General features: G+C 38.6%; 1 protein-coding gene across 2 annotated transcripts in view; it reads left to right on the top strand.

Moving 5' to 3' along the window:
- LOC149249925 (histone H3-like centromeric protein CENH3) overlaps window positions 1-24,071 on the top strand; it is a 278,808-nt gene extending 254,737 nt beyond the window's left edge. The window contains exon 4 of one of the 2 annotated variants that reach the window (XM_089456358.1): window positions 23,526-24,071. In XM_089456358.1, the coding sequence (XP_089312484.1) occupies window positions 23,526-23,540 (15 nt within the window). In that variant the 3' untranslated portion in view covers window positions 23,541-24,071. The remainder of the gene's footprint in view (window positions 1-23,525) is intronic. The other variant, XM_089456357.1, reaches the window with a different exon arrangement.
- Window positions 24,072-25,479: the final 1,408 nt, after the last annotated feature.

Raw genomic sequence — 25,479 nt, 5'->3', positions numbered from 1 at the left:
CAGAGTTTTGGATATCCATGGCTTTGTTGATGCAGACTGGGCTGGAGATTTGGATCAGAGAAGATCTACAAGTGGGTATGTGTTTAACCTATTTGGAGGTGTAGTTAATTGGATGAGTAAGAGACAATCTGTAGTGGCACTATCAACTACAGAGGTAGAATACATGGAAGCCATTCATGCAAGCAAGGAAGCAGTTTGGTTGCAGAGATTGTGTTCAAGTATGGGGTTAGTACAGGGAGCTATAAGGATAGACTGTGACAGCCGAAGTGCAATTTTCTTGGCAAAGAAACCTGCTTATCAGCACATTGATGTTCAGTATCACTTTGTGAGGGATATGATAGAAGACAAAAAGGTGTTGATGGTAAAGGTGGACACTTTGAAGAATATTGCAGATGCATTGACAAAATCTGTGACCTCTGAGAAGTTCTCCTGGTGTAGAGAAACAATGGGCGTTTTAGGGTTGGAAAAATGACTAAGCTCTCCTGTGGCCCCCTGTGAAAAAAAACAACAAGTGGGAGAATGTTGGGTTGTGTTATATTCTTTCCACGACTAACCTGCGTAGTGAACCGGTGGGTTAGAGGGGGGGCGGAGCCCCCCCTTCATTACACCAATTGTGCAGCGGGGGGTTCACAGGGGGTGCAGCAGCCCCCCCTGTCTGGGGGGTTTGAGGGGGTTAGGTAGGCCCCCTCTACGGGGTCCGAGGCAGTGCCCCGGGAAATTTTTTTTTGGACCCTATATTAGGTTGGGCAAACCTACCTATGGTTTTTCGGTCCATGGTTTTGGACGCGATGGTTTTTGATCCATGGTATTGGATGCTTCGGCATGTATAAATATGTATTGTAACATTGAAAGGAACATAATGAAAAATCAAGCTGGTAGTCCTAATTTTGGGATCCGGGGGAAAATCTCTGTGTATATGTGTTTTATGTGTTATGCTCTCGCATTATTTATTTTCTGTGTTTTAGAATTTGTATGCAGGTAATTTCTGTATAGGGTTAAAACCTACAATACCCTCCTAACCCTTTTATCCCTGCAAATTCATCTCCCCTAGCCTTTTTCTCCATTTTCTTAGCCTCTTTTGCCCTAAATTGACCTAAAACCCCAATTTGAAGTTTTAAGGCTAAATAATTGGCAGTTTTGCAAACTTAAGGTCTAAAAATTCACATTTTTCAATTGGCAACATGATCCCAAAATTCAACAAATTTCAACCGTGGGATCTCAAGGCCTAGGGCCTAGGGTTTGACCTCTAAACCTTTGTTTTGATTCAGTTTTTTTACAACAGTCAAATCATTGATATCTAAGCCCTAAAACCACATTTTAATTGGTAAAAATCAATTAGAATTGCAAAATCTAAATTTTCACAAGTTTTGGTCACTTGGACATCTCTAACTTGACCTAGATCTAACTTTTTAGCTTGCTAGAATTTATTGCATAATTGTGAAATTCAAGTTTGAAATATTTCTGAAGCATATACTTGATAAGGATAAAAAAATTGAGTTTTCAGTTTTTGGCAAAAACTTACTATTTTTAGACATTTTGGGCATCATCTTCAGTATTTTTTAGATTGTTGATCTGTCACTAACTTACTGCTGTAATAAATTTATCAGTTCTAAAATTTCTGAATCACACTTCCTAAAAGCCATAATAATTGAAAATTTTAAGTTCTAGTGTATTTTTACTATTTTTGGCATTTGTAGCTTGCTGATCCATGATTGTATACTATTGTAAACTAACAAATCAGACCTGAAATATCACTGAATGCATCATTATAAAGTGGGCTAAATAAGTTAATCTACATTTGCTGGTCATTGAGAATTTTTGCGTTTTATGTCTATGGCAAATTTCATGATTTGAAGTGGTTTCCTCACTGCTGTTATAACATTGATTAAGTCTGAATTTTTTGAATTTTTTACTACTGATATAAATTGTCATAGATTTGAAATTGGCTTATATCATCTTTGCACTCAGAATTTGACATTGATTTTGTTGATTGGCATAATATCTTGTGTTAATAATCATTGTGTTAATAAATCTGCCCTATTGACCAACATTGACTTTTCTAGTTAGGGCTTTTTTGTTGCTGTGATAAATTATCAGATTTCTAAAGTGTACTATCTCTCTCTCTGCGTAACTATTGAAGAATATAAGAAGAATTGATCAAGGGCTTCCCCACATTGGGGTTTGTCCCCAGCTAGTGCCACATCTTGTGTCCCCTTGCCTTGGCTTGTCTTCTACTATTTATGTTTATGTTCTATCTGCATTTTACTATCATATTGATGTGATTGCTAATTTGGATATTGATATTGGGCTAATGAAGAAATTGAAGTAAAATTTCTCTAAAGGAGAGAACATACCATTGTTCCCTAAAATTAACATATTTTCGTTCCTGGGGTTTGCGACAATATCTCAATCTTTCAATTTGTCCATCTTTCTTCATTCCTTGTCACGCCAATGCCACAACATTTTTTGGCGCCGTTGCTGGGGATGAGTTTGTCTCGTTGTCAGGGTTAACGACATTCTCATTATTGATCTCTCATTTTTCCATTTAGCCTGTCAAGCAACACAAGTTACAACATTTTTTGGTGTCATTTCCAAGGATAAGTTTAACTTGTTCTTGGCGCTTCAACGACATCCTCTTTAATCATATCATCTTGTGATCTTTCATTATTCATTCATTGTCTCATCAACGCCACAACATTTTTGGCATCTTTCTCTCATCATTTTTCATCTTCTCATCACTTTATCACTTTTTCTCTCACTAATCCTCTCATCTTGTTCATTCTCACATTTAGCACCTGGACATTTAGGTTGGTTTCTTGTTTGGGTGGCAACTCCACTTACTCATCCATTCACAAGAACATACTCTAGAAGGAATCCTGGTAACTTGGTTAACCCTGCTCCCAATCCTAAAAAGGTTCTAAGAGCTCGGTTAAACAAGTTACACTCTAGAGATCATTTAAATTTTCTCAGACAGGAAGCTCTCCTTGACCTCCATCTTCTTTTCATCAATCCTCCAAATCAAGATATCATGGGTGACTTCTATGGGCCTTGCAACTTCACCAACATCCAGGGGTATCCACATGATCTACCAAATGAGTCAACTATGAACAAATTGCCAATTTTTGAAGGAAATAATGTTGTCAATGTTGAAGAACATATAAAGAAGTTTGATTTGTTCCTCCATAGATATGCTCATTCTACGAACTATAATCATGAAGATGTCAGGATGAAACTATTTGTCTTATCATTGGAAAGTAGTGCGATTGATTGGTTCCATGACAAGGTTGATAATTCCTTTGATTCTCTGAGAACCCTCCTCAACGCATTTAGAGACAAATATGGGGATAAAAGGGAAGGAAAATTCTTAGTAAAAGAATTTAATACCATAAAGAAGAAAGAAAATGAAACGGTGGTAGAATTTAACCAGAGGTTCAACAAATTAAAGGACATGACTCAGGATTACAAGCCTCCTAACCAATGTTACTTGGGAGCGGGAGCGGGAGCAGGGAGAAGGAGCGAAACGGGAGCGGGAGCGACCATTTTCAGAAGCTCCCGGTTTGGGAGCGAATCCGGGAGCGATTTTTTAAAAATATATATATTTTATATTTTTTAATTTTTGATACATATATGTCAACAAAAACATGTAGAATGATGAATTAGATATAAAAAACGTAAAAAAACATAGATTGATCATTGAACCATAGCACATCAATCATCTAGAAATTATAATCTTCATCAACCATGTCCACAAGTTAGTAAAATACATATTACAATTGCAACATATTGAGTCTCGTGAATCATGATTCATCAAATTCAATCTTAAAGTTTCAACTTCAAGCTTTCAAAATTGAAAATTCAATATATAACATTTATCATCATTGATCACCAAAGTTGTACTTGTAAGCTAAGTTTAACCATTACAAGAAGTAATATCTTAGATATTTCTAAGTCCTAACTTCTAACTGTTAACATGAAATGAAATGTTATAAAATGAAACATGAATAATGAAATGAAATGAAACAACTTTAGTCTTTCACGAAGCATCATATTCATAATTCACAATCATTACCAATGAGTTATAATTGCCAACTTCAAACTTCAAATTTTCATTGTCACAGTCATATATTGTTTACAAAAAATATCATTATGATATGAAAGAGTCAATAGTCAAGAGTCAAGGACTCAAAACTCAATAGTTATGAAAACTAATAGAAACTAGAAAAGACAAGTAAACTGTAAATCTACATGTGGCCCTTGCCATGAGAGTCTCTAGGAGTATAAGCAGGTCGTGGTGGTCTTCTAGGAGTCTCCCACACAGACCGACGACCAGAACTAGAAGGCACATGCCCTCCACATGAGGGTGTAGATGGAGGTGGCGACATCAAAGGAACAAGACTCGTACCTCGAGCACTGCTACTGGATGGTGGAGGTGGAGGTGGCATGGCTGCTGCAGCTGTAGCTGCTTCATCTTCATCCCTTATAAGTTCCTCTTCCAGTTCTTCAAGATGCACTATACCATCCTCCAAATTGTCATCCTCTGGGTGATTGTCCCAAATTTTATATGTGGGATCCTCATAAGCCCGATCACAGTAATGACTCAACAACCTCAAGTTGTAGTGCACATAAACCAAGCTTTTTTCTCGGTTTTCATTGAGTCTGTTTCTTTTCACATTGTGTATGAAGTTGTAGGTGCTCCAACACCTCTCTGCAGAAGAAGTATTCACAACCTGTGATAGAACTTTTTTTGCCAATTTTGGCAAAAGTCCATGGCCGCCATATGTTTCCCACCATGTGAGAGCATCAAATCTATCTCTGTCTTCCATTGCATGGAAGGTACCAAACAAACCAGTGCCACTGAAGTATTTGCCTATTTCAAGGCGCACAGCTGCACATTCCTCCCTGTCAGGTATCAACTTTTCTAATGCTTGCAAATATCCACTAGTTACCTCTGCATCTAAATGGGGTTTGGTCTTAATCCCACCCCCTGGTGCAGGTTGGCCCAACCAAGATGTAGAGTAGTATTTTGGCATAATGATATACACCAAGCAATGTAGTGGAAGATTAAGTTTATTCCACCGTTCACACACACAATCGTGAATCAGTTTGTACAAGTTGGGATCTCTGTTATGAACAATATCTTTAATTTGCCCCAACATGGTATCCATTTTCTCATACACCTCGCCAATCATTGGTTTGTCTGTATCTGCAAACCGAATCATGTGATTAATGGGCTTGGTGAAATCCAATACTTGCCTCACACTTGTCCAAAACTGACCATCAAGAGCGGCCTCCTCCACCAGTTCAAAACCTTGCCTGTCAGCTGCATTTGTAGCCCTTTCCTTTAATACCTGCCAATGTGGACTTGATACCATGCTAGCCAATGACTCTCTTACCTTCAAAAGGTGCATGAAGGTGAGGTAATAGCTACCAAATCTGGTCTTCGCAATCTTCAACAACTCCAATCTCGAGTGACTGCGGAAAAGGCCATGGGTATTGCTATGATTTGTAATAAATTTTATCATTTGTTTGCCTTTCTTGTACAAATCACCAATCCATTTGTATTGTGCATTTTTGTTCTTGACAACATCATGCATCAGAAGGTTCAATGTGTGAACCAAACATCTAGACCAAAATATGTTGGGGTATTTATCCTCAATAATTGCTCCCGTTGCCTTACAATTAGGAGCATTATCAGTGATGACTTGGATGACATTGTATGGCCCAATACGATCAATTGTTTCAAGTAATGCTTCTGCAATGTTGATGGCGGTCCTGAATTTGTCTGAGTAATCATGTGCAATTAGAAAGATGGCACCACTAACAGACACAGCAAGAACACTTATCAATGGCTTGCTTTTTACATTTGTCCATCCATCAGATACAATGGACACCCCATGGTCAGTCCAAGAACTTGTCATTCTATTCAAAGAATGTGATATTTTTGCTTTTTCATGATCAAGTCCAATGGTTCTTGCCTTGTCATACCCAAGGCTCTTGTATCCTTTAGGGGCATCATTTATGGCAGAAACCATTTCGTGCCAATAAGGTGAGTGAAGAACATTGAATGGTATCCCACATGCATAGAGAAACCTGTAAACCTTTGAATCCACATCATTCCTACACCCCTCATCAAGGAAATCTGATATGGTTCTATGCCTTAAACCTGATGACCCTGTGCCTCCATATCCACTGCCTTGGGAGGATGCTGAAGGAGTTCTTTGTGCTTGTGATTGTGAGCTTGGTTCAAAGAAACCCCTTGATTTTTTTGATTTGTATTGAGCTTCCTCCTCTTTCCTTATGTATTTGGCTCTATCCGCTGCCGACACCGCTGGACAAGTTTTGATTCCTATTTGTTTGTCTCCATCCCATGGCCTTTTCCCGCAGAGGTGTTTTCTGGCATGGGTGTATGAACCTGTGTAATCATTGTTGCAATGAGGGCAATGAAATTTAGTGGTTCCACCCCCTCTCCCCGCTTCAGGCCTGTTAACATATTTCCACAATGGGGTTTGGTCTTGTTTAGTTTTTTGAGAATCATGTTCACCCTCCTCCAGCTCCTCCTCACCGGGGTTTTCATCAAATCCACTTTCTCTAGCTTCTTCATCCCCCTCTTCATTTTGGCCCCTCCGTTTCCTACTCTCCAGCACCATAATAACCATAAAAGGGACCAAGAAGAGGAAAATGCCAAGAAATATAGCCAGGTCCATGATGTTTGATATTTGTAGGCTTTTGAATCTGCAAATTAATTTAATTTATTTAGATTAATTAATTTAATTTAGATTCATGATTTTTTTACTAAATATAGTTAATAAACTAAATTAAACTAACTAAATTACTACCTAACTAAATTAAACTAACTAAACTAACTAAATTACTAAGTTACTTACCTCTTTGCAGGCTTGCTCCTTGCTCCTCGCTTCTCCTCGCTCCTTTGCTCTTGCTCTCATTCAAGTGATAATGAAATTTTTGTTTGCCCCATTGAGTTTTTAAAACATAATTTTTTTTTTTTAAATTGGATTTTTTTCGCTTCTGCGGCTTTTTTTCCGCCCAGATCGCTCCTGGCGTCGGTCGAATCGCTCCCAGAGCGAAAATTTAATGCTCGGGAGCGATCAGGAGCTGATCGCTCTCGAGCTGTAATTTTCGCTCTGGGAGTGACGGGAGCGATGCTCCCGATGTCGCTCCCGAAATTAGCAAGCAACGCAAAAAATTTTATCGGGAGCGCGCTCCCGCTCGGAGCGCGGATTGGGAGCGGGAGCGGGGGGGGAGCGCTCCCCCGCAACTCTGCTCCTAACGAAACAATCTTAGAAACATATCTTGAGGCTTACCAAGTAGAAGTTCAATATGAGATAAGACGGGTTCATCCTGTCACTTTAGCTGCTGCCCAAAACACAACTAAAGAATTAGAAAAAGATAAGAAGGTTTAAGGTAAATCTGAGATCCCTAGTTACGAAAGAGTTCCAGTCAAAATCAAAGAAGAGTCAGAAACGATCAAATAATTAACCAAACTAGTTAGGGATATGGAAATCAAACATGCCAAGCGGATAAATGACATGCATAATCAATTAAAACAGATGGAAAGGAATACCAGGATGCAAATACAAAGTATGCCTCCCCGGAACAATAATAATAATAGGGGTAACAATAGTAGTCAGTGGCCAAAAAGGAGTTCGTCAAACGATCAAAGGCCTCCTGCACCACTTGAGTCTGCCAACGTAGTTGATGAGTCTATTCCTTTCTGTAGACCTTGTGACAATTTTCATGAAGAAAGTACATGTGCCTTTGCTAGAAGGATCTTAGAAGAAAGTAGATATCAATAAAATAATAATGCAAGTCAAGGTGAATCAAGTGAAAGCCCATGCGCTAATATGATTTCTTCAACCTTTGCAATAAACACCTTCGATGAAGAAAATGACTCCATTACTCAAGCCTATGCTGATAAACCAACTCAGGAACAAATTCTAGAACTTGCAAAGAGTAAGGGCTACACATATCAAAGGAAGGGTAAAGGTCAAAGTCAAAACAAGCAAGTTCTCACTGAAAGATACAAATCAGGTTTGAACATGGATTGGACCGCATGGATAAATAATATTAAGATGTTTGTGCCTGTACTTGAAATTTTAAAGATTCCATCTCAAAGGGCATATTTCTTCAGGGCTTTGGGTATGCTTCAACAAAAATATGATGAAATTAATCATGAGGACGAAGAAATTAAATTAAAGGATATCAACTGTTATATGACTAATGAAAATCATGAACCTTTATTTCTTACTTTGGACATAAATGACAAATTACTTCACAACTGCATGCTAGATTCTGATGCATCTAAGAATGTTCTGATCAAGAAGGTCATGGAGCAATTAAACTTAATTTTTTTTTGACCATATCATAACATTTGTTCAATGGATTTTAGAAAGTTTGAAGTCCTTGGTGTGGTTAGAGATTTACAGGTTTCCTTAGCAGATTATCCATACAAAATCATCACCATGGATATTGCAATCATTGATGCACTAGATGTATGGGGAATGCTTCTCTCTTGACAATTTGCAGCTGATTTAGGTGGATGCATTCAGATGGATTTATCTTATGCCAATATTTCAGCAGCAATAGGTGGCATGGTCTGATTGTAGAGTGAAGTAGAAAGAAGATACCACGTGGAAGTTCCAAAGAAGTTGGAAAATGGTGAATAGGTCGTGCCACAAGAGCATTCACCTCACTTCGCATCAGAGATATGTCACTTTTTCCACCATCCATCCCCTTTGCCTAGTGTTGAACTGGGGCAGCATCAGATGTGCTCTAGCCATGAAAATTGGTGGAGAGGCTAAAGCACATGAGATCTCCAAGACCCAGAAATGGTTTGGGTAGAATCTAACCAGTTTGGGAGATATTAAAATAATTAATTTTTTTAATGGAGTCCCTAAGTCTAAACTTAGGGAAAATAAAATACTAATGTGAATTAATATAAAACTGAGTTAGAATGGTCCAAAAGTCATGGATCAAGCCAGATCTAATCTTAGCCGTTGATTAGGGACTTAATCTCGGTCGTTGATGGACCAATGAGAAAAGTATAAGAAGAGGCTTGAGGGTCAGTTGGAGAACACATTGAGGGAGACCAGTCAGTTCGATTTATGGAGCGAGGTTAGCTGAGAAATTCAAACTAGTGGTCTGGAGAGCAGCAGGAGGCAGCAAGTACGGAACAGAGAGTCAGGATCAGCAATAGAAGACCAACACAGAGGCAGCAGGAGACTGTGCAGTCACTAGAGGGCCTATGTGGGTGACACAGAGAGGCCTAGGGCTGACGTAGACAAGCAGGGGCTGACGCAGAGTGTCTGGGAGCTACGCAAAGGTCAACCAGGCTGACACTGGGACTGGGAGAAGTGCTGGAGAATTTTTCTCTCTGTTGGGTAAGCTAGTTTGGCACCTTGTTGTATTGAAGAATTGCTGAATAATAAAATCCTCCCTTGCTGCACTGGTTTTCCTACATTAGGTTTTTATGGGGACTGTTGTCCAAAATATCTATGTCAATGTGTTGATTCTTATGCATGTGTTTGTTTCTGTATTATGGTGTGATATCTGTAGCAGAATATCTTTTAATGTTTATTGAAAGAATTTCATAAATAACTTATTGCAAATAAGTAGGCAAAGTAAATCAGATGTTGTAGTGAGATAGAATTTTCATATGGTATCAAAGCAAGTAATCAGAGACAGGAAGGGAAAATCGGTTATGGGTCAAGACCATGATGTAGAGGAATCAACGCCAGGGGACTCGCATAGATTTTCATAAACTTGCACAAGAGATTTCGATTTCTCCATGTTGGCTTCTAGGATGGAAGAAGAAGTGGCTTGTATGACTAGTTCTGCGTTATCAGAAGTATGGTATATAGACAGTGGAGCCTCTTGGCATATGACGAGAATTAGGGAATTTTTCTCAGAGTATCAAGAAGAGAAGATGAACTTTCAGATCACCATGGGGAACAAGGCAAAGTGTACTCCAGTAGGGAAGGGTACCATTGTTTTTCAAACAGAATTGGGAGAACGGTTCCACGCTACAAATGTGCTGCATGTACTAGGATTAGGGATGACCTTACTTTCTGTGTCACAACTTCAAGGCAAGGGCTATGACGTCTACTTCATCAAGGAGAAGGTATAAGTCAAACACCTGAGCTGGAAAAAGAAAGTGCAGATTGGGATCAAAAGTAATAGGTTGTACAAATTACAACTAGAACCACCAATGGCACTAATAGGAAGTCATGGAAACAAGGACTTGAAAGAACTCTGGCACAGAAGAATTGGACATTTGCACCATGGGGCTCTGAGAATTCTCAAAAGCACTGTAACAGGAGTTCTGAATCTTAGTACGGAACGAGATGATGTATGTAGAGGATATGCTCTAGGAAAGTATGCCAAGGCATCATTTCCTAGAAGTAAATACAGGGCCAAGAGTGTACTAGGATTGATACACTCAGATATCTGCGGACCTATGTCCACCAAAGCTCTTAGTGGTGCCGAGTATTTCGTTACCTTCAATGATGACCACTCAAGGAAAACTTGGATTTATTTTCTGAAAACCAAGGACGAGGTTTTCTATCGATTCAAAGAGTTCAAGGCTCTGGTGGAGAATCTGACTGGGAAGAAAATAAAAGTTTTGCCCTCAGATAATGGTGGAGAGTATGTCAATAAGGACTTCATTGATTTTTGTGCTAAGGAGGGCATCAGAAGAAAGTGGATAAATCCATACAATCCGAAGCAAAATGGAGTAGCAGAAATGAAGAACAGAACTATTGTAGAAGCAGTTAGGGCCATGATGTATGATAAGGATATGCCAAAATTCCTGTGGGCAGAAGCATGCAACACAACAGTCTATGTTCAGAACAAGACTTCTCATCGGGCGTTGGGCAAGATTACTCCAGAGAAATTTTTCCCAAGGAAGACGCCTGAAGTCAGTCATTTTAGGATATTTGGGAGTTTAGCATATTGCCGCATACCAAAGGAAAAGAGGAAAAAGCTGGATCAAACTGCGGAAAAGGGATATCTAGTGGGATATAGCGAGAACACTAAGGCATATAGAATCTATCTTCCAGGGAGCAGGAAGGTAGTTGTTCGACGAGATGTAAAGTTCATGGAGGACAGGGCTTTTAGAAAATCTTGTGAGATGCCTTTTGAGGAGTAGTCAAAAGAAGAGTCATTGGTTAAACCTCTTCAACCAATAGAAGTAATGAATTCTTCCTCGGATTAGGAAGATTCATAGAATGAGGAGGAGCTAACAGAAGTACCTGCTGGCAGAGGAAGAACTGGTAGGGAACTTCGTCAGATTTTGCGAGATGCAAAGGACTTCATCAGTGCGCCAAGAAACAATAAGAGGGAACGAAAACAACCAGATAGATATCAGGCATTAGTAGCTCAAGATGGGGAGCCTGCTAGTTTCCAGGAGGCCAACATCAGGTTTGGCTAGATGCGATGTTAGAGGAGTACAACTCCATAATGGTGAACGATGTCTGGAAGGTAGTGCCAAGGCCTCAAGACAGATCAGTGGTAGGTTCGAGATGAATCTACAAGATCAAATACGCTGCAGACGATAGTGTTGAGAAATACAAGGCCAGGTTTGTGGCTAAAGGGTATGCTCAAAAGGAAGGAATTGACTACAAGGAGACCTTCGCCTTGGTAGCCAGGTATACATCTATTAAGACCATGATATCTCTTACAGCTCAGATGGGGTGGGAGATTCATCAGATGGATGTCAAAACAACTTTTCTGAATGGGGTAATAGAAGAAGAGGTATACATTGAACAACTAGAGGGCTTTGAGACACATGAGAAGAAGTCTCATGTATGCAGATTGAAGAAAGCCTTGTATGGGCTGAAACAGGCACCTAGAGCATGGTATGGTCGAATCGATGGCTACTTGCAGAAGATGGGATTTGTAAAGAGTGACGTGGATCCAAACCTCTACTATCTGGTTGTAGAGAATGAGCTGCTAATCCTAGTATTGTATGTGGATGATCTCTTTTTGATAGGATCATCCAAGATCGTTAGGGATTGCAAGAAGAATCTAGCCACAGAATTCAATATGAAGGATTTGGGACTAATGCATTATTTCCTAGGGTTGGAAGTTTGGCAGCAGAAGGGAGAGATCTTCCTTGGGTAAGGGAGGTATGCTACAGAAATCCTGAAAAGATTTAGGATGGAAGACTGTAGACCCATGGCTACTCCAATGATCACCAACTAGAAGAAGATTGATGCATTAGAAGACAAGGATGTTGATCCCACCCTATACAGGCAACTCATAGGGTCCTTGATGTATCTGGGCAATACCAGGCCAGACATTTGCTACGTTGTCAACACCCTTAGTCAGCTCACGGTGGAACCGAAGAGGGTGCACTGAGCAGGAGCCAAACATGTTCTCAGGAATTTACAGGGAACAGTCGATTATGGACTCTTGTACACCATGGGTAAGGATATCAGATTGAGTGTATTTACTGATGCAGATTGGGCAGGAAGTTCAGTGGATCGGAAAAGTACCTCTGGGTACTTTTTCAACATTGGATCGGAATGAATTCCTGGTGCAGTAGGAAACAAAAGTCTATGGCTCTGATCTCATCTGAGGTAGAATATGTGGTGGCGAGCACAGCTTCGTGTGAGGCCATATGGCTTAGAAAACTGCTTGTGAACCTATTCAGAAGGAAAATGGAGGCAACCGGGATCATGTGCAATAATCAGAGTTGCATCAAGCTCTTTGAGAATCCAATGTTTCATGATCAGTCAAAGCATATTGATATCCGGTGTCACTTTGTCAGAGACTGTGTCCAACGAGGAGCTGCATAGTTGAGCTACACTCCTACAAGAGAACAGATGGCAGACATCCTCACCAAGGCCCTTAGAAGGACAAAGTTTGATTACTTCAGGGAAAAGATGGGGATGATAAAGAACCCATTTCAGTAGCAGAAATGGGGGTGATAGCAGCACGGATGCAGAGGGAGTTGCAGTGCAGATGCAGTGTTGGGAGAAAATGACCAATAGCAGCATGGATGCAGAGGGAATTGTCGTACAAATGCAGCAGTAGCAGAGCTATGGGCAGCAGTGCAAAGGATATTGGGCAAGGAGGCTTAGCATCAGCACAGGGACCGATGCCGTATGATCAGGGTGATACTCAGTGAGGAGTATTACTAGAGCATAGTCCTCGATAAGAGGGAGTGTTGATTTGGGGTAGCATCGAATGTGTTCTAGCCAAAAAAAATGGTGGAGAGGCTAAAGCACATGATATCTCCAAGACCCATAAATGGTTTAGGCAGAATCTAACCAGTTTGGGAGATATTAAAATAATTAATATTTTTAATGCAGTCGCTAAGTCTAAACTAAGGGAAAATAAAATATTAATGTGAATTAATATAAAACTGAGTTAGAATGGTCCAAAATTCATGGATCAAGTCATATCTAATCTTAGTCGTTGATTAGGGACTTAATCTCGACCGTTGATGGACCAACGAGAAAAGTATAAGAGGCTTGAGGGTCAGTTAGAGAATATACTGAAGGAGACCAGTTAGTTCGATTTCTGGAGCGGGGTTAGCTGAAAAATTTGAACTAGTGTTATGGAGAGCAGCAAGTATGGAATAGAGAGTCAGGATCAACAACAGAAGACCAGCGCAGAGGCAGGAGAGGCAGATGCAGGGCCTTTCAGGCAGATGCAGAGGCAACAAGAGACTACGCAATCATTAGAGGGCATGCGTGGGTGACGCAGAGAGGCTTAGGGCTGACGCAAAGTGTTTGGGAGCTACACAGAGGTCAGCCAGGATCACACTGGGACTGGGAGAAGTGCAAGCCAGTTTGGCACCCTGTTGCACTGAAGAATTGCTGAATAATAAAATCCTCCCTTGCTGCACCGATTTTCCCACATTGGGTTTTTCCGGAGACTGTTGTCCAAAATATCTATGTCAATGTGTTGATTCTTGTGCATGTGTTTGTTTCTGTATTATGGTGTGATATCTGCAGCATAATTTATTTTAATGTTTATTGAAGGAATTTCATAAATAACGTATTGGAAATAAGTAGGCAAAGTAAATCAGATCTTGCAGTGATAGAATTTTCACACCTAGCAGAAAAAGAAGAAGGTTTCATACTGACAGAGATATGCAGCGTAGTGATGAGTAGTCACACCGACCTAAGAGGGTCAAACTTCAGTAAGGGACATATGAAAAACAATTGATCTACCTATTAGCGGTCAGATGCCCGAGATTGTTCCTCACCGATGATATCTGATGTCATGGGCATCATTTTGTATAGCATCTCTAACCTATTCCCTCTTTATTTCATGTCGTTAGATAGTTTATTTCACACATTTATATTATGTCGTGTATATTTCATTTTGTTAGAGTAGATTTTCTATTCCAATGGTATTTTCTTTATATGCATGATGATTTTGATGTTGAATGGATATCTATTTGATGGACTTCTGTTTCCTTGGATGCAGGATTCTGGGATTCTCACGTTACTTCTTGGAAGCAACATGTCCCCATATGGAGCCAGATGTTGCACTCAAATTGTCAAAGTTCCAGGGAAGCGGAAGTACCAACTTTTTCAACAAGGATCAGATCACATATCAGCAGTCCATGTGTCATGGTCATCCCATTCTGCAAGTTATATATTGTAAATGATCTTAGTAAACCTTGAGTCTATGTAACAACCTAGGTAAGCCTATAATTTGATGACGAATTCCATCCTAGGAGGTTTTTTAACCTCGTTGATTACCTGTGTTTTTCGACACGGCTAATCAGAGGAGTTTTATCCCTCCAGCTTAAGCCCCAAAACTAGGGTGAAATTTATTGTCGAATTATCAGGTGAGTCCTAGTGTTTTAGTCGAGTCTGATGTAAAAGTGGTTTGGGAATAATTTAAGCTAATTGGCTAAATTATTTTATTACAAATCACTTGGTTTACTAGATCATATTGTGTCGCAGATGGGTTATGTGTCTTGAGGGTCTAAGACGAATGCATATTCCATCTTTGTGTCTTGTAAATGAAAAATCATATGAATTAGAGGGTTGGAAAAATAATCCCCTCATGTGTAAATTAATTAATTTTTCTCGCAAAATAAAATTAAATCCTAAGCCAGAAAATTAATTAATTAGAGTCAAATTAAATTGTCTTAGGAAAATAAATTCTCCAAATGGAAAAATTCGTGGGTCTTAAAAGAGTCAATTTTTAAAGGTCCTCCACCAAAGGAATATTGTATATTTCAAGAAAATTTGGACCCTTGGACCTCGGTGGTTAAGTCAAAATCAAATTTTTTAGGAAATTAGCTCTAAATAATTAATTTTGAGTTAATTAAAATGGAATTAAACGATAAATTCGAAAATTCCCCAAAAATAAAAAAATCAAGGGCTAAGATTAAAAGATCTTGAAGTGTTTATCAACGACCAAGATTATTTTGACAAGGATCAAAGAAACTAGCCGTTATTTTTCCATTTGGAGGATTTATCTATAAATTAGAGAGTCAGTTGAGTCTCTAGTCATCTAGATCTCTGGCTAGAATTCTACTGAAGCATTTTTTAAACTATTGTCCCGCTGGGAGCATGGACTATTATACACCAGAGGCAATGACATCAGGCTAAGTGGGTTCACTAACGCAGATTAGGCTAGAAGTTTAGTAGATCAGAAAAGTACAACTAGGTACTGTTTCAACATTGGATCAGGAATGACCTCCTGGTGTAGTAGGAAACAGAAATCCGTGGCTCTGAGTTCAGCTGAAGAAGAATATATGGAAGCTAGCACAACTTCATGCGAAACTATATGGCTTAGCAAATTGCTTATGAATTTATTAAGGAGAAGGATGGAAGCGACCAGGATCATGTGTGATAATCAAAGTTGCATCAAGCTATCTGAGAATCCAGTATTTCATGATCGGTCGAAGCAAATTGATATCGGATGTCACTTTGTCAAAGACTGTGTCCAACAAGGGGCAGTACAGTTGAGGTACACTCCTACAGGAGAACAGGTGGTGGACATCCTCACCAAGGCTCTAGGAAGAACAAAGTTTGTTTATTTCAGGGAGAAGATGGGGATGGTAAAGAATCCATTTCAGTAGCAGAAATGGGTAAGTGTCAGGAGTTACAGTGTAACAGTTAGCAGTGACAGTGATATGGGCAGGCATGATGCAGCACGATTGAGAGGGAGCTGCAGTACAGGTGCATCAGTGACAATGGCAGTGTCATGGACAACAGTACAGGAAGCAACAATATAGGGGATGTGAGGTAGCAGGCCAAGCATCAACACATGTACTGATGCGGAAGATCATTGTGATGTTTCTATAATGAAGCATTGCTAGAGCACATTCCTCGCTAAGAGGGAGTGTTGATTTTTGGTAGCATTGGATGTGCTCTAGCCTTGAAATTTGGAGGAGAGGCTAAGGCACATGAGATCTCCAAGACCCAGAAATCGTTTTGAGAAATTCCACCCGGATGAGGAGTTATTAAAATAATTAATATTTTTAATGAGTTCCTAAGTCTAAACTTAGGAAAATAAAAATATTAATGGGTATTAATAAAGATAAGGGTGAGAAGCTTCTAAGAGACGAGGATCAAGTTTGTTTTAATCTTAGCTGTTGATTAGGGACTTAATCTCGGCCGTTGATTCGTCAACAGGAAAAGTATAAGAGAAGACTTGAGGATCATTTGGAGACACACCGACAGATACTCAGTATCTCTAGGAAAATCGATTCTCAAGTAAAGGAGATTGATTTCAGAGGGAGAGTTGTAGGGTGGAGGAAGAGGAGGGAATCAACAACAGGCAATGACTGAGGAAGAGGTGATGCAAGGACAGTGTGAGACAACACAGAGAGAGATGCAATCCAGAGGAGAGACGCAACCCTCACACAGGTTGACGTAGAAGGACGCAAAGCCACTCAGAGCCACGCTGAGCCACGCAGAGGCAACGCACGAGTGGGAGCAGGGTCTCCAAAGTGTCAGAAAGTCTCAAAGGGAAAGTCTTAGGTGTTTCAGTTTCTCTGTAAAATCATTCCTTGTAAAAGCAATTTCCGCTGAAGATTAATAAAGCCCTCATCTACTGCACCAGTTTTCCCACATTGGGTTTTTCCGAGGACAATTTTCCAAAAATAATTGTGTTGATGTGATTGATTCTTGTGCATGTGTTTTCTCTGGGTAATTGTGTGATAACTACAGTAGAATTTATTTTAATATTTGCTAAAGGGATTTCGTAATTGTGAATAATAAGTAGGTGAAATAAATCAGTTGTTGCAGTAGAATTTCAGTTTAGAAATTTTCATAGGAGGTGGGTTGATATAGAACTGTAGTTCGATAGAGCTACAAATGGGCAGGATCCTTGAAGAGACCACCTCTTGGATCATCACCTTGCTATGGGAGCCCATGATCATTAGTAGCGGGATGGTGGACTTTTCAATTGGTGCCATGGAGTGTTGATTTGACAGATGCAGTAGTTAGTAGTGCCAGAATGTGAGCAATGCAAAGCAAAGAGGCAACAGTGCGTGGAGGCACAATGCAGAGATTCAACAATGTATTGGCTTCAGAGGACATCGCAGGACTAGCAGCAGTCAGGATTTCAACACCAAGGTGTATCCACTAGATACTTGTCCAGTTTTGGGTGTTTACAATTTCTTCTCTCAGCAACTGAGTTGTAGTACGGATGAAGTGTTAGCAGTGGCAGTGCTAGCAGCATAGCAAATGCAACATTTGAGAGGGAGCTGGAGTATAGATGTAGCATTGGCAGCGCAGTGTCAAAGGCAGCAATATAATAGCAGCAACAACGCAATAGTTGGTGGACAACATGTTAGACATCAACAACGCAGAGGACGATGCTTCAGAGTCAGAGCAGTATGCAGTAGTAGTGTATTTATAGAGCACATTCCTCGCTAAGAGGGAGTGTTGATTTGGGGTAGCATCAGATGTGCTCTAAGCCTCAAATTTTGCAGGGAGGCTTGGGCACATGTATTCCAAAGAACCCAGAAAGTGTTTTGGGAAATTCCACCTAGAAGTGATTTTATTAAAATAATTAATATTTTTAATGGGGTTCCTAAGTCTAAACTTAGGAAAATTAAAATATTAATGGGTATTAATCTAATCATGGGTGAAACTTCTAGAAAAAGACACAGATCAAGCCAAAACGATCTGAGCCTTTGATTAAGATTTAATCTAGGCCATTGGTTGTCCAATAGGAAGATATAAGAAGGGGTTTGAGGGTCATTTGGAAGATACAATGAGAGATCAAGGAAATCGATTTTCCGAAGTGAGAAGTTCTTAGGAGGAAAAATTGATTGAGGAGATTTCTTGCAACAAAGGGGCAGTGAGAATCCGGAAGAAGGAATTTTCGAAGAGTACGAGGCAAAGAGAGGACAGAAAGACATCCAGAGGAAGGCTAATGCTGGCCCACGCAGTGCTGACGCAGAGGAAGCACAGTCCTTGAGGGGAAGTCTAGTTTCCTACTAAGGGAAGTTGAGTTTCAGTTGTCGGAAGCCGGGGTGTGAATCCGGGAGGCATAAGTTTGATTTTCTCAGCCAACAGAGGATCCGGAAGAGAGGCAGCATAATACCGAGCAAGGGTGATGCAATAACTACTAGGAGTGACGTAGTTCTGTGCAGAGGCCACGCAGAGGGTGACGCACAGCCTCTAGTTCAGCAGGATCAGTCACTGATTCTCCCATTGACAAGGTGAGATCATTTCACTAGTCTTTTGTTCAATATTCTCTCTGTATTGGATTGCTAGTTGAGCATCCTAGAATTGTACTCAGATTTTCCCCTGCATAATAATAAAACTCTCAGAGCTGTTGCACCGGTTTTCTCGCATTGGGTTTTTCTGGGGACTATTGTCCAAAAATAATGGTGTCCTATGTGTTTCTATTTTCCTTTCTCAGTTTTGTATGTTTCAGAAACATATTTAATTTGGTGTAGGTTGTTTCAGTAATTTACTTCAATGTTTCAAGAAGAAATCTGAAATAAGCTTGTAATGTAATTTACAATCTAGGTGAAGTCGATTCAGCTGGTTGCAGTAGGATTGAAGAGATTGTTAGGTCTAGGAATTTTCACACTTCAAGAAGATTTGCTGGAGTTTTGAGCTGGATCTAGACCCTTGAAGAGATTTTCGACTGATTTTGGTGGTTGTATGTAGCCTCTTCATAGGAGGAATTGCGGGCCAGTTTTGTAGCTTTCTACTAGACCTAAAGGCCCACTGGCTTGCCCTCAAAACCCTTGATCTCCTCACTATTTACTTACAACTAGTTAATTATTCCATAACAGTGGTATAAATCTAATTAAATGGCATAAAAAATCATTCAGAAGTGGCCTAAGGCACTAATAAGTTAATTGCATTTAGTGGGCATTCATTGTTTGGCTTCTTTTTATAAAATTTAATGACTGTCATACTCTGCGGGGCTGCATACTAAGGTCTGATCATAACAGTGGCATTGGTGTCTAAAGAGTTAAATTCATTAAGGCTCTTGTGTTTGGCAAAGTGGTTTGGTATTTGAGCCTCCATTAATTGCATTTTGCACTCATAGGCATATCACACCTTGCATCTTAAGTGCTCTAAACTGAATGTTCTCACTGCTGTCATAAAGTTTATTTTTTGCTAATTGAATGTTATCAAAACACAAGTAACATAAACATTTTCACTTGGTTATGCTCTATTTATAATAATTGCTCATTGTGGAAAGGATTTGTTTACATTGTTTAATGTGCTATTGTGAAGAAGATTGTTAGCATTGGTAATATGGATAAGAACACTAACGCTTTGGTTTCTTGTGAGTTCCAATATTTCTAAAGTTCCAAACTTGCACTAATAGGTTCACTCTCTAAAGCACTTGACCTAATCCAATGATCTTGTTGAATTGTTGCTCAAGTGGATAAATCTAGGAATTCATTGGATAATAGTATCTCTTGTTGGCATTTAAGAACCTAATCATGACATTAGCATTATCTTGTTGACATATCTTGGAAGGCTCCTAATTGACTAAAGAGCATTGATAATCTTATTGTCTCTTTGAGTAATTATCATTGGCTAATTGTTCTAAGTGGATAAGTGCTCTAATTATCATTAGATTTATGGTTCATTTCTAAAGTGGATATGTATTGTGAATGATAATTTTATATTGGTAAATCATTTTGAAGGGCATCTATTTTGTTATTTACATCTTGGGTAATTACTTCTTGATTATCTCTTGTATCTTGTTGGCACTTGTAAAATTGGCACATATTATTGCGGTTGAGATTGTCTCTTATTTGCCATTGTTAAGTACTTATTATCATAACTTAAGATCAATCACAACTAAGTACTTAAGGTCACAAGAAATCTCACCCTAAGAAGACACTCAATAATCTTGCATCTCATCCTAGAATTAGTCTTGCATTAATAACTTACCTCCAAGCATAAGCTTGGTTGATAGAGAATAGGACCACCTTTCTCATCTAGGTTGAGGAGCCTAGCACCTCTTTAGTGGTTAACATGGTGACCTTGTAGTCGCTAGAGCCATAGTTTCTATAGTGCCAAAGGCATTGGGTGGCTAGAACCTAAGGGGAGGTATCATTAACCAAGCCTTTGCTTGCTTCCCCTTGGCTTCTTTCTCACAACCTACTCTAGAGACTAGCTTCAAAATAGTTAAGAGGGAGGTTACATTTAGTTAGGCATATAATTAAATAAACCAATATCTTGCATTTCACCTAAGTCATAGGATTTGCATAGCATATAGGATAATTAAGCATCAAAACAAAAATTGTTTATCGAGTCACCTGGTATCTAATTTATCTAAAGCAAGTAGTTGACTCCATAAGGCACTGGTCTCATAAATAATTCAATCTAATCTCATAACTTGCTATAATCAACCAAGTGGCTATGCCATTCAATCATGTCTCCCGGACTTGTTGGTTGCCAATAGGTCTTGCATTTCCATTTTCCTTAGGGACTACCCCCCATACCCTAATGTTGGGAGACAGCTAGAACGGAGAGGTCGGGGATTAGAGTGATAGCCCTCGACCTAAGTCGTTGTCGCATCGTGCCTGTACAATCTGAGCGACAACAAGAGCCAAAGGTTACCCCTAGTTAGCTAGTGGGATATGTTATAGCTCGGGCTGCTAGGAAGAGCAGGGGTTCCATTCTAGAATCTTTGTTACTATATTTTGTTCCATAGTTGAGCAGAGCGACTAGTAGGAAGTTAGAGAGTTGAATAGAAGGGGTTAAGGCTCTGTAGTAGCCTTACAGGCCACAGGTCTGAGGTAAGTCCATAAGGAGTACCTCTTCTTTTGTATTTGCATATTTCTATACCAAAGAAAAGAGAGCAAAGCAGCCTAACCTTCTAGCTCAGTTTTCTCTTGTAAGCATTTCCTAGGGTAAAACTTATGTCTATTATTGTTAGTGATGTGTACTTCTTTCTGTTCTTTATTTCTCGCATTTTAGCTATTTCATGCATTTAAACAGAAAATCAGCATTAAAGAATCTGAGATATAAAAGAAAAATAACCGTGATTTATAGATTTTGGTTATTTTATCAGATCTGTTGTGATAATCTGTTCCAGTGAAATATCCACATCAGTTTACAGATCATCTTAGGATTCCTTAATTTTGTCACAGCTTTAGAAATGCCTAGAAGGAAAGATTAAACTGAATGTTTTAATTTAAGGAATGTGGGCTCAGTTTTCTTAATTTCCCTTCAATATGGCTACTCTCTTATGATTTGTTGCAACTAATCTTAGTGACAGGTAGAAAAAACATCTCTTTAAAGGTTTTCCCATTTATATTTAGTTCTTTGTGAGTTTTCTTTTCATTACATATTCCCATTGAATTAGTTTTTGATCCATGGAAACTGATAGAGTTCCATGACGTGTGTCGTGATCTGATATTAGATGCATTTACATGGACAGTAAGAGGGATCCAGATTTGATGCAAACATCATGCAGATCTAGAAAAAACTCTATGCAAGAAACCTAGTTTGAAATAACGTTTATTCCTTTTCTTTTTGGCCATTTGAACTACTTTTTTACAAATTTTTCTCTAGAAGTATATTATGGGCTTTGTACTTTCTTCCATCTTTGTTGATATGCTGGAAGGTCTGGAAAATTAATATTAGTAGATGTAGTATTATGCATCCTGTAAGTGTAGTAGTATTCTATTTTCATGTTCTAAAAGATTTTCTTATCCGGGAAGGTCTGGAGAAATTAATATTAGTAGATGTAGTATGATGCACCCTGTAAGTATAGTAGTATTCGATTTTCATGTTCTAAAAGATTTTGTTGAGCCATATTACAGCCATTTTGGTGTCATTATTTGCCGTCTGTTTGTGTTTTCTCAATAAAATCTAAAGCCTATGAAGTTTTCCATTTTTAAAAACCATAATTAGCATATTTATACTCACCACATTTGCTGTCATGGCATACTCATACTCAGCATACTTGGCAGTATGAAATAATGCAACAAAAATCACTTTCAATGCATGAAAATCACTTGGGTTACTGGAAGAGTACTTGCCAAGACTTCTTGTGTGTATGGTGAGCAATGACTAGCCAATAGTTGGTCAATGTGAGCTGGCCAAGATACAGAGAATACTTACCAAGAATTCTTGTGTATGGTGAGCATTGACTAGCCCATAATTGGTCAATGTGAGCTTGCCAAGAAGTGGAGAGTAGTTAAAGATTGTGTATGGTGAGCATTGACTGGCCGATACTTGGTCAATTTGGACCGACTACTCTTCCCAGAGCTGACAGTTGCAAGTATGGAAGTTATGTATAAACCATCATTTATCATACTTTGTTCATTCTCAACAACAACTCATATTTTCCATCCCATTGATTCTTATTCCTGTTCCTGCTTTCTCAACAACAACTCATATTTGCCATCCCATTGATTCTTATTCCTGTTGCTGCTTTATCGTGTATTCTTTGTTGAACTGCTGACAGATCTCTAGGAATTAATTACAGTTGGAATTTCCATTTCACAACAGCTAGCTCTAATTTTTCTCTTTCCTTTTTTATTACATGAGTGCATGCTATCCTATCTTCTATCAATACTATTGGTTGGTGCCCATTTTTCTCCTTTTTGTGAAACTGAAGCGTAAATTAAAAAAGATTGCATATCGCACAAAATTATGAGTAAGCATCAGAAAATCTCCTTATAGGAATTTAGTGTGATGGTGTTTACAGAGAAGATGCCAAAGAGACTCGAGTCCTTCTACAGTCATTTCCATGTAATTTTCCATTTCCGGTTATGAGTTGATTGCTTGTCTTGTTAAAGGAAAGGTTTTAGGTCAATTTGCTATTTATATTTGTGGATTGTAGGGATGCACTATGAACATTTTCACTTTTGAATTATCTGTACATAGTTGATGACAGGGTAAACATCTGACTTGCTCCGGTTTGCATTAACATGAAGCATGATGCTATTGCACAGCATGTATTGTCAACTTTGTTTAACTAAAAAATTTCGCTATATTTTTTCATGGTTCATGGTCAAAGATAATATTTTTTTTGTAGAACATATTATATTATCACATAGACACCTAATGAATTTTATATGCTTGCTATTTCAGTGGCCAGAAACTTGAAACTGGCAAGGCGCGTTCGTGGTGGGGGTTTAGACAGGCCTTGGTGAAATTGCAGAAATGCATCACCAGAATCTAGAATATTCTAACTTCTTGTCCAGAATGACCTGTGCTTGCCGTCACTGAAAATTGTCCTTGTATCAAGCTCTTTGGACAACTCTGTACAAGAAAGCTTGTTTGTATCGATTTCTCCTGAATGGCTCATAACTACGTGATTATAAGTTAAAACACGTCGTTCAGTTAGTACATTCTGAACATTTGACCGCCAATCAAAAGGTTGATCTGGCTCAATCAGAGATCTGATGGTAATTTGTTATTGGGCCGCTTCACAAAGTGTGCTAACAGAATTCAAGAATAATTTACTAGTTAGAAGCAGAAGCGGATACAAGTTGAGTGCAATTTCCCTTGTTTAGAGTTGAGATATCAAAGCGAAAGCTGAGTGGAGCTAAAGGAGTTTGTTCAATATTTTCAAAACGTTAAATTTCTTTCTCGATAAATTCAAATGCAAATAGTTCAAGAGGATGTCATTAATGTTTGTAATTGCTAAGAAAACATGATAGGAATCTTTCCGAATATAATTTAAAGACTAAAGGTCAGTAATTAGTTTTGTCATTAATATTTATAATTGCTAAGATAACATGATAGGAGTTCTTTCCGAATATAATTTAAAGACTAAAGGTCAGTAATTAGTTTTTCTATGCTTCCTTGCATCATTTTAAATATAATTCACTAATAGAAATTAATGAAATATTAGTGGTTCTATGCTATTGCTTCACTTATCAGAAATCTATGCACTTACAGCTCTGGAATATAAATGTTTAGTATATGAGTGAAGTGGATTTTCAAGAATTTAAATGTTTAGTATGCGAGTGAAATGGGTTTTCAAGAATTCAGAATATGCATAATATAGTAAGTTTTTATTTTTAAATTTGGGAGTATTTTTAAAAGTTGTTTTTAGGTGATTTTTTTGAAATTTGTTAAATTTTTTATGTAATTTTTTAAAAAAGTTGGATATATGACAGCCTGCTCAAATGCAAAATTCAAGGTAACAATTGTTGGGATTATTGGTGTAGGATGTGGCCACAATGCATTTATATGTAGCACTCTATACTAGTATTATAGTTAGGGTCATATTCTTTATTCTTTTATTTACTATTAGGTATGGTTAAAGATGACCTAGTCAAATCTGATATATTGGCTCATGTAGCACTCATATTTGGGTAATCTCTCTTTCTTGTGCACTATGGATATGTCCCTCTAGCACACTAGTGATTGAATTGGTACATATATTGGTTCTTTCAATTCCTTGCTCTCATTTATGATTCTCAACATGGTATTAGAGCAAGGTGAACCTCACTCTTTCAATTTGTTTAGTTGATTTGAAAAACAATTGGCTAGTGGCATCTTTCTTACAATGTGGAACTAGGGTTCTCTTGGATCATTTAGTCTAGGGATTTTTTAGCGGTCTTGGAGATATAAACCCTAACCTAGTTCTAGAGATCTAAACTAGGTCCTTGTGCCTTCCTTCTAGGGTGGTTTTTTCACATTATGATTTCATCCTTGTTTAAAGCCAAAGGCTTCATTCCTAGGTCACATATGGTTTTGTACCATTTGGGTCTATAAAGGCATATTTTTGAAGTCTTCATTCCATAAGAAGCATTCATTGTGTTGCTATTGAGCCTATGGATTTAAAGTGGTTGTTTTCTTGTTTTAATGGGGCCAACTTTCATTATTGGGTGGATTAAATAATTACTCTGCTTCAAAGCAAAGATCCATGGGTGTACTTGGTGATGTCACTTATGGTTTAAGATGATGACAATGTTAACTTTGCATGTTTAAAGAAGGATGGAGATTTTGTGTTGATCACTCTTAGATCTCATTCATCATCCTTGCAATATCTTGGTTTTGATTCTTTGGATGCATTGTATGAAATTGTAAATAA

This window comes from Pinus tabuliformis, chromosome 7 (assembly GCF_031772625.1).
Source record: "Pinus tabuliformis cultivar Carrire ecotype Pingquan chromosome 7, CPIR1, whole genome shotgun sequence".
NCBI classification, from domain to species: Eukaryota; Viridiplantae; Streptophyta; class Pinopsida; order Pinales; family Pinaceae; genus Pinus; species Pinus tabuliformis.
Note: the sequence above shows the minus strand (reverse complement) of the source record. Positions and strands in the feature narration are given on the sequence as shown.